At 32.2% G+C, this 10,549-nt stretch overlaps 1 protein-coding gene across 1 annotated transcript; it reads right to left on the bottom strand.

The window, feature by feature from the left end:
* Positions 1-2,081: 2,081 nt before the first annotated feature.
* Positions 2,082-3,660, bottom strand: LOC143539102 (zinc finger protein WIP3-like). Its single transcript, XM_077032515.1, has 2 exons — positions 3,217-3,660; positions 2,082-2,492 (listed from the first exon to the last, which is right to left on the bottom strand). Exons 1-2 carry the CDS (start codon positions 3,640-3,642, stop codon positions 2,094-2,096), a joined length of 825 nt encoding a protein of 274 aa, XP_076888630.1. The 5' UTR covers positions 3,643-3,660; the 3' UTR covers positions 2,082-2,093.
* Positions 3,661-10,549: the final 6,889 nt, after the last annotated feature.

The raw sequence follows: 10,549 nt of genomic DNA, 5'->3' as shown, positions 1-10,549 counted from the left end.
TTTACATTAGTTGGCTTAATCCTTCTTCCGATCAAAAGCTCTAAAATATCGGTTTGAAACTCGGAAAAAAACTTAACGTTATTAACCATTGAGATAAAAATAGCTGAAAGGTTGGACCGTTGGTAGTGATTTTTAAAGTTGGGATTATTTTCGGTCAATCACAAAAGATGAGATTATTTATTTCTAATTTACCTAACAACCAAAATTTTGACCTATTGACCATGAGTAATCTTAACTCAAAAAATATTTACCGAGAGTCTAAACTTTGAACAAGTTTTCTTTCTAACGATTTCATATAACCGAAAGTTAACCCAGTTAGTTTTTGCTAATGTGGACTACCACGCAAACAATCCACATCATCAAAATTTTGCCATGGAAGCAAACCACATCATCAAAACTTTGACTTATTTGCCACATAAGCAGTCTACATCATCAAAACTTTTATTTTGTATAAGCAGTCAACAAAAACTAACTGGGTTAACTTTAAAGTAGGGGTGACAATCTTGACCCAAACCATTTCAAATAGGTCAATTTGGGTTGTTTTATAAATTATATGGGTTGGTTTGGGTCATAAATTTTAATAAGATGGGTCAAAATGGGTCACTTGAAATTCCACCTTCTTATTTTCGGGTAAAACTAGGTCAACAATTTTAAAGAAATGGGTCGATGTGGGTTAGTGCCTTAAGGAAAAGTGGAAAGCTCGGGTTGAAACAGGTTTTGGATTGGAACGAGTTCGGTTTTGGTTTCGAGCCTACACGAATTTTCGCACTGGACAGGTTGGGTTTCGGTTTCCTTTGTTTCTTTTTGGTCGGTTTCGGAGAACTGGACGGGTTGAGTTTCGGTCTCTTTTGTTTGCTTTTGGTCGGTTTCGGATTCGTTTTCGGCCTTTTGTTCGTTGTGGTCTGTTTTATAGTTTCATTTTTGTTCAGTTTCATATTTTTAGTTTCGTTTTGATCGAGTTTTTCGGTTTCAATCAATTCGGTTTAGTTTTAGTTTATGTTTAGTTTTCGTTGACTTTTGGTTTCAATTCATTTCTCGGTTTTTATTTCAGAACGAGGGCGAAGGCGGAAACATGTTGGTCTTTTTTACATTTTTCGTTTTTGATTTATATTTTGAGTTTTGATTTTTTGAATATTTTTTATTGTTAAAAGTTAATAAAAATATTCAAAACGTAAAAAGACCAACATGTTTCCGCCTTCGCCCTCATTCTTTAAAAAAAAAAAAAAAAAACTTGATCCGAAACCTGTTTTAACCCATTCCGACTTTGACTCATTCCGACTCGGACCCGTTCTGACCCGAACCTTTTGACCCTACCCGTTCCGACCCAAACCAAAACAACCCTTTTTTTAGCTAACCCATTTTAACCCAACCCAACCCATTTGTCACCTTTACTTTAAAGTAAAGGATTGCTGAAGAAAATATGTTCAAATTTAAGATTGACTGTAAATTTTTTCTGGGTTTGAATTAATCTCAGCCAATATGTTAAGGTTAGTAGCGTTCAAATTTAATTTTCCAAAGTAGAAAGAAGTCATGGGGCATGAGTGCATTCTTTTAATCATCCATAAATGCTACATTTGATTTGATGCGGTATATTTAATGATTATATGTTTATTAATAGTTACTAAATCTTTTATATAAAGATAAAAAGATAAATCTACATCTATGTTATCAAACACTGAACGCAGGATCATATGATGAAACTTGAAGGTGTAAAAGATATTAAAAATGAGTCAAAAAAGGTTTTCATAGTAAAACATATCTCTTATACCAACCAAACATAACTTGAAAACTAAATTGTAACTTAACGAAACGTAAAAAGAGAAGAAAGAAAAAAACCGGATGAAGATCAACGGCTAGCTATGAAGCTGATAAATTTTCACTGACTAGGAGAGACATTTCATATATTTTTTTCCTCTCACTTATAAAGAGATGAAAATTTATCAACTTCACAGCTTTTAGAAAATCAGTTATCCTTACAACAAACATACTCATACTTAAATACTAAAAAATATATATTGATTCTATTGGAACTTTGATAAATGTTAGCAATCTTCAAAGTGCCAACAGTTTCATCCATGTATGCAACACATCCTTTATTCATCATGATCAAATCCCTCAAGAGAAGGATGCGGAGAATGCCCATCTCCAAAAGAGCGAACGTGATCCTTGAGTGACCGTTTATGCTTAAAATCCGATCCACATGTGCAATACCATAATTTGCCACAATTTTTCTCGTGTGTCCTCCAATCTCCCTTGACCGCAAACTTTTTCGTGCAATATTTCCTACATGTAAACGGCTTAGCACCGTGCTTTCTCTTGTAGTGCGTTTGAAGAGTACGGAAATCCTTCAAGGGTCTCGCGCGAGGGTGGTTGATGTTGTTCTTGCACCCTTGAACACAGCAATAGCATGGAAGCCTTAGCATGGCTGCTGGTTGTGTGCCTTTAAGTGATTGTCCTTTCCTGTATTCAGATCCATGGCCCCACATGTGCATCTATATATTCAAACCAAGAATTATAGATATATATAAATTAACCCTAGAAAAATCTATAAATTGAAAAAAAAAATTTACACATGTTATCATGAAAATAAATCTAATAATTGATGTATTGTATATTCTTGTAATTGACCAAAAGGGATAGATTTGTCATTTGTGTATGAAACTAAACAAATAAATAGGTAACTTTAATCATCCCAATGATGGCCAATGTTCATGGGATCAATAGTAAATTACTTTTTCTTTTTTTCTTGAAAGGCAAATTTCATTAAAACACAAACTTTCAACATAATCTTGGTCAATTAGTCAGTCTTCCACTACTAAAAAAGTTCCTTAATTTTTTTTTCCAAATTTCCATTAGGATGTCGAAAAATATTTTAATAATTAAGGGTTACATTTACCTTTTTACTTAACTTTTAGAAAGATTTATTCCAGGGTTGTTTATCTTAGTTTTCATGAGGTATGAATGATGACATATATATGCTTTGCTTAATTATATGAAAATATTACAATAAAATGCATAGTTTCAAGTTCTAAATATATTTCTCTCATAACCAGTAAATATTAAAAGTTTTCAAAGATTAAACATATAAGTTATATAATTAGCAGATCATGGATTATGATGAGGGAAGATGGGAAACCCCAATTGAGGTAAACAATAATTAGATATAATGTGTATATAAATTTATATAAAAATGAAGGAGTTAGATATATATAGTACCTGCATGTTGTTGTACCTATTAAAAGTCTTATTGCACAAGGAACAAACAAATTGCATAGGTCCAACAAGGATTTGTGATGGTGTTGGTATCCAAAACCTAGTTTGATCATGATGATCATGACGGTTAATGTTGTACCATTTTTGGCTACCATCATTATTAAAGTCCACCTTGATCATATCCGGTTTCTTCTCTTCATCTTCTTCCTCGGACTCCTCAAACAACTTGCTAGAGATCACCGAATCGCGTACACTTTCGGTACCATAACTTGGCAAACCGATGTGCAGCGATATTGTCACTTTCTCCATGTTATCTTCTTCTTGGATCTTCAAAACCGTATTGTTTTCGTCTTGGTCGAGTAGCCGGTTGAGTAGGGGTAGGCATTGGATTGTTTCATAGGGGAAATCTTGTTGTTTTGAGAACATCATGGTGTCATATGAAGATGGTGATGATGGGGTCGTGAGCCATTCAAAGAAGGGTGAAGCTTCAAAGCACAGTGTGTTTTATGGCCATGAATAAGGGGAAAATAGGTTTGAGTTACTTATGAAGTAAAGGTGGTTAATTTGGCTTGCTGAAGTACTTTTGGTCTTTCTTTCTATCTACATATATGCCTTAAGGTGTTTGTGTTTGAGAGAAAGGTGTATATAAGTGGTGGTGGTGGACTGAGGAAAATGGCTCATTGGCAGAAAAGGACCCTAAGGTTTAATAAATGTTATGTAGTTGTCTATCTTGATATCTAGTTTAGGGTAATCTTATACAAGATGAAGCTTAATTTGATGGTTGTTTTATTAAAGCTTGTCATTTACGATACAATATGTTAACACAACATGACTTAATATGAAGTTAAACATGTTAGGATTGTGATGGGTTAACACGCTAATGGCATAGTTAACAAAATTGTCTAAAAGAAGTTCTATACATTTAACTTTTTTATGACATGCATCGCTCGTTTTAAGCAATCGAGTTAATTACCCATTTATTAAAAGTGCGTAGCTTTATGGAATTTTTTTTAAGGAAGTCATATATTATTTTAGAAAAATTATAGATCATAGAACTGTCTCCAATCCAACGTGCTAAAATCACCTACAAACAAACCTGCTTAGTTGGTACATTAGATTATTCCCATAATATCATCACTTTTACATTTATGTTTTTATAATCAAATTATTTATTAACCAAATCAAATTATTTATAAAAACATTTATATAAGTTATTATATAAAGAAATACTTTGTTAGTAAAATCATTTATATAATTTAATGTATTGTATAAAAGACATAATAAAAGCATTACATATTTTTGTAATTTATCCAAACTACTACATTTAAAATTTAAAAATAATTGATTTGTACTTACAAGTAACCTAAGCATATGATTTACAAGTTACTAAAGCGCTACAAATACAATTAAAAACAATATAAGCACATGCGCCTCATGAAAAATGTTCGGATACCGCCCTTGTGCACGTTCATTTTCTTGTTCGTGAGTCCCCTTCTTCGTTGCGTTTGTGGAGTTGTGGCGGGCTATATATGTCACCGGGGCTATGCCTCTACGGGCGCACATCAATAGCATGATATGGATATAGTCTAAGTTTAATTTGGTAACTTTTATATCATGTTGTTAGTTGTTTTTTTATTATATGTTAGCTATATTAAGTGAGTAATGTCCATAATCATGTTAAAATGTGAAATATGTTTTTATCATTTGCGTTATTGAACTGCTTATACTCTTTGTGTAATATGGGTCATGTCATGTCATTATTGTTATGGAGCTAGTTATATATAATCGTGTTATGCATGTCATGTTGTGTACCAACTTATTAAGTATACCCTTATTACTGTTAAGGTAAATAGCACATTGAATAAAATATGTTGTGTTCAGGTTCTCAATGTAATTGAATTTAAGTAACAAATATAGGCTTCTAAAATGGTAAAACTTTAAAGTAGAGATGGGCAAAAAAACCGGTTGGTGAACCGGTTCAACGGTTTAAACCGAAAACCGGTTTTTACAAAAACCGGTTATTTAAAAACCGGTTTGACCGGTTTATTAACCGCCGGTTCGTATATCGGTTACAAGTTCTAGAGAAAAAACCGGTTACTGAACCGGTTATGGGAAAAACCGGTTAATTTTAAAACCGGTTATTATGAAAAAAACCGGTTATTAACCGGTTATTTTTAAAAAAAAAACCGGTTAATTAAAAAAACCGGTTATTAACCGGTTCTAACCGGTTTCTAAACCGGTCCTAACCGGTTAGACCGGTCCGAGTTTTGTACCAAAAAAACCGGTTAATAAACCGGTCCGGTTATTTAAAAACCGGTTTTTTTCCAGGCCAAGAAAAACCGGTCCGGTTATTAACCGAACCGGTTTTTTAAAAAAAACCGATTTGTGCACCTCTACTTTAAAGCCTGCCTTCTTTCCAAACTATTTTATTAAATAATTTATAGGTAATGTAAGTTCAGTAGTTATCATGGCATATAACCAAAGTGTAGACGATATCTCAAGTAACTAGAAGCCAAAAACATTTGGTCAAAAAAGAAATGATGTAATTGAAAATATATGTGCTTTAACTTACAACAAGTTATGCATCCAGTACAAGTACAACATACAAGAAACCTTGTTTTTGAAAGAAAAAACAAGTCTTAAATTCAAAAAAATAAATAAATAAATAAAAATTAAAAAAATCAGTTTTCCTTCAACAATTGCTGCTAAAAAGGGTTTCTTTGTTTTAGTTTTGGTCAACGTATTCTCATCATTTTCCAGAAAATTACTCGGTTTTAGTTGACTTTTGGTCAAAGTTTAATGATATTACAATTTTCCATCTTTCTCTAAATCAACGCACCATTTAATTTATTTTTACCGGATTATGAAAACATAAAAAGTTAAATTTTCAAACTGACTTCATGAGATTAGACCCAGTAAATACTCTAAAGCAAAATAGTAAAATACTTTATTGGATCAAGTAAACGAGTCAAGCACTCAAGCCACTCTTACATATAATAAGTTGGTTTAAACCCTTGTTGCGGGGAAAACGCGATAGGAATTCGGTTGTTATTGGTTCGGTTCGGTTTGCTACGATACTGGTATACCGTAAATTAATATTTTGAATAAAGTTGAAAGTGAAAAGCGTTTGGATTAAAAACTTATAAAACTTAAAATTGAATAATTTTTTTTTACCAGTATGTAGAAGTCTAAAACTTTTGTGTCAAAGTTGAAAAATTAAAAGTCTTGTGACAAAAATTGAAAGTGAAAAGACATTGGGGTTAAAATTGAATAAATTTTTTTGCGACCAATATGTAAAATTCTAAAAAGTTTTGTGTCATGGTTGAAAAGCTAAAAGTCTTGTGATAAAAAATGACAAAAGTAACATGTAAAAATTTTGTGACTAAAGTTAAAAGGGTAAAAAACTTTGTGGCCAAAGTTAAAAGAATAAAAGCATCGGTGTTGACTTTTAATATATATAAAGTTGTATTACCAAAATTGATATCTATAAAGTTGTGTGTTAAAGTTTTGTGACCAACATGTAAAAATGTAAAAGATTGGTGGTAAAAATTAAAAAACCAAACTTTGATAGTTGCCATCTATATATATTTTATTTAATTCGTTATACATAGAAATAAGTGTATTAAGTATAATAATAATAATAATATGGGCTAATAAATAATAGGTAGAGCTTGGTTTAAAAATATTATTCTAGAAATTTAATATTTGAGAATTTGATGTTTGTATCTATATGTTTATTTAGGGTGTTATAACAAAATAATCTCAAACCACCTACATGAAATTCATGTGTGTAAGTTTGAAAAGAAGTTTATAAACTCTGTTGGTGAATCAAGTCATCAATCATCATTATGTAAAATATTAATATAAGTATATTTAATAACGCGGTTTTGAAGATCTCATCGTAGTAATTAATATGTTTATAGTGATAACATAGCCGCGTAATAGGAACATAAACATATACTTTTCGCACCTAGTCATTTAAACATTGACCGTTTTACATGTAACATGTTATGGAGAACTAAATACTTTGAATCACATAGTAGAAAAATGAAATGTGAAATCAGAAACTTGTGTTTAAGAAATTCTGACTTTTGGTACATGTGTTAGGAGTCATTTGAGTTATATCACTATCAATTAGACGTCCAAGGTTGCTTTATTATATTAGTTGCATAAGACCTAACACAGTAAAAACAAAATATAAAAATATAAAAATAAAAAGTATCAGTCATCTATATATTAAGAAAAATAAATCATATAAATGGATATATATCTGAAGTTTTTCAGCTTTTCCTAATTTGCTTGATATTGGTTTTTATGACCAAAAATCCATAATATATACGTGATATTTATATATAGGCATGTAAATGAATCAATCGCTTAATAAACTGTTTGTGAACCGTCGGTAGGAAGTTTGTTTATTTAATAAACGAAAGAACATTAACACATGTTTCGTTCATTCATTTATGTTCATGAACGTTTGTTTATTTGTTTATGTTCATTTATGTATTAATAGAAAATAATTAAATATTATCTAAATGAGTCATCTGCTTAAATGTTTATATTTATTAATTTGTGTTTATTTATGTTTAATTTGTGATTATTTATCTTTGTTCAGTTATGTTCGTTTAAATTTTAAACAAACGAACACAAATGTTTTTTTTTAAATAAATGAACATGAACATAAATATTTGTTCGATTAAGTGTTCGTGTTCGTTTAAAGTTATGAACGAACACAACATGCCCTTGTTCATGTTCCTTTGATTCGTTTACTGGCTTTCATTATCCACATTGATTAATGCATCGGTCTCAATCTCTAGGCTTTGACAATTTTATTTGTGGTCGTTTGTGTTTGTGAATCGTCCGTGAGCACGTCCGTTTCCTTAATGGACGAGCACGAACATAAAATCTCGTCCGGTAAGTGTTCGTGAACCGTTAGTGAAGATATTATTTTCTTTAACAAATGAACATAAATAAGGTCTTGTTCGGTTCTTTTCAGCCCTATTTACATAAGAGGTAGTATAATAGTATGAGAAAATATTTCATAATAAATCAAAATAGATTTTTTAAACCCGTCTGTTCGTTGGTTTTCAAATGTTGGAAATTGTAAGTTTCATATATTCATTTTTAAACTTATGATTCCTATGAATCAAGATGAGAACATAGTAACAACAAAACTATAACGGTATTGTGTGTTATTCATCCTAAACATGTATTTTCTATAATACTCTCCACAGTTAGAGCAGAAAGAAATGGAACACTCAAATTGCAGAAAAACCAATGAATATATTATATGTAGGTAAAAAAAAACACCATAGAACAAAAACAAAGTAAAATCAAAGCCTTAAGGTCCTGTTCGTTTCAAGGATTTGGAAGGAATTCTAAGGAATAGGATTTTAAATCCTATGAATTGATATGTTCGTTTCATTAAATGAAAGAATGGGAATAGAAACTAAATCCCATCAAATCCCACATTTCATGGGATTTCAAAATCCCACCTATTTTAAAGGATTGTTATGGAAAATAAAAACCCTCCAAAAAAAATTAATAAAAAAATCATAACTCAAAATATAAATCAAAAACAAAAAATGTAAAAAAACTAAAACGTTTCCTTCGTTGTCCTCGTTCTTCAAAAAAAAAAAAAAAAACCCGAGAATGAAGAAGATTCCAATTCCAATACATATTAACCAACCAAACACATGAAAGAGATTCTCAAACATTTCATTCCATTCCAATTCCAATTCCAAATCCTTTAAAAAAAAGTCCGTGAAACGAACGGGCCCTAAATAGTATGAACATTCAGTGGAGGTAAACAACGGCAGAAGGCACGCAGGCAAAGCTATGGTGATAGAAGCTACGACTACCAAGGGTATGAGCTGATACTATGGTGGCACGTCGGCGGCAAAAGAAGAATCAATAAAACATATATACACACTATATAGGGGCAAAAAGAGAGGGATAAGAAGAAAAGGAAAGTCACTATACAAGGGGAACGATTGGAAAAGAAGACCGACAACCAACCAAGATTTTACGGCACAAAGGAGGACAAGAAAGAGCAAAAGGAATGCAATAATAGAATAATGAAACCATGCAAATATTGTATTTAAGATCAAGTATTTATGGGGGGGGGGTATAATGAGTATATTTATAAAGGAACCACAACTAAATTATATCTTCTAATTCGGGTAATTATAAACAACAAACCGCATTATATCTTTATATATAGTTGATTAATAATATATGATATCTTACATGATTTTCATTGTCTTACACGAGTGTGTGGTTTAAGGTTTTAATACTAGTTAATAATGAATGAAAGTTTGTGGGTTGCATCGGAACCTTTATCAAGGTTAATGGTTATTTATGGGCCTCTCATATTGGGCCCAACCAATGTGTTAAGGTCAAATCCAAGTCTACGCACTTTGGGTTACACAAGTCTAAAGTTAGCCCATTAAGGTAACTTAAGTGATCCATACCCATAAAAAAAAATGGAATTGACTCTTGTTAGAGGTGTAAAACAAAAGCCAAACCCGAAACTGGACATGGAAAAAAACCCAGAACTTTTTATACTCGGGTTTTTACTTCCTAAACCCGCACCCTACCCTACCCTACCCTACCTGTAGGGTACGGATAGGGTATGCATTTCAGTACCAAAATCGGCACCCGAAACCGAACCCGATTTGTACCCGTTAATATCCGATAACCGGAACCAGTTCCATACCCAGAATCGGGTTGTCCAATACTCGATCTATACCCGAAATTACCCCAAAAATACCTAAAAATACCAGCCCCTTTAAAAAAACTCAATCTATACCCAAAAAATACTCGAAATAGGGTTTTTTCAATACCCGAAAAAAATAGGGTATTCACATACTTGGTTTTAGAGACCCAGTCTATACCTGACCCGAACCCGGGTCCATAAGGTATGGTTTTTAGAGACAATACCTGGACCCGTACCCGACCCGACCCGACCCGACCCGGGTATAACCAATACCCGATTTTCCAATACCGACAATGCCCGAACCCGGCTTCATACCTGAAACTCGGTATTAGAAACACCCGATTTGTGCACCTCTAACTCTTGTATCAAAGAATTTTACAGGAGAAAAACATTTGCATAGCAGTACAGCTTGTTGCCTGTTTAGCTTCCGTTTTGACGTAAGCACTGTCCCATAATGAATGATGAACTTTTAGAAGAAAAAACAAGAGTTGCATAGCCAAAATAATATTAAGATGCACAACACTCTTGAAACCAAACCACCACTTAACATACACAATTATACATCCTTTCACCCCATAAAATTACATATTACAACCACCAAAAAAGGATCAACAACAT

This window comes from Bidens hawaiensis, unplaced genomic scaffold (genome assembly GCF_021521415.1).
Source record: "Bidens hawaiensis isolate Kalapana, Puna unplaced genomic scaffold, B.hawaiensis_p1.1 tig00011798_1, whole genome shotgun sequence".
NCBI lineage: Eukaryota > Viridiplantae > Streptophyta > Magnoliopsida > Asterales > Asteraceae > Bidens > Bidens hawaiensis.
The sequence above is the reverse complement of the archived record's forward strand: the minus strand, read 5'-3'. Positions and strand labels throughout refer to the sequence as shown.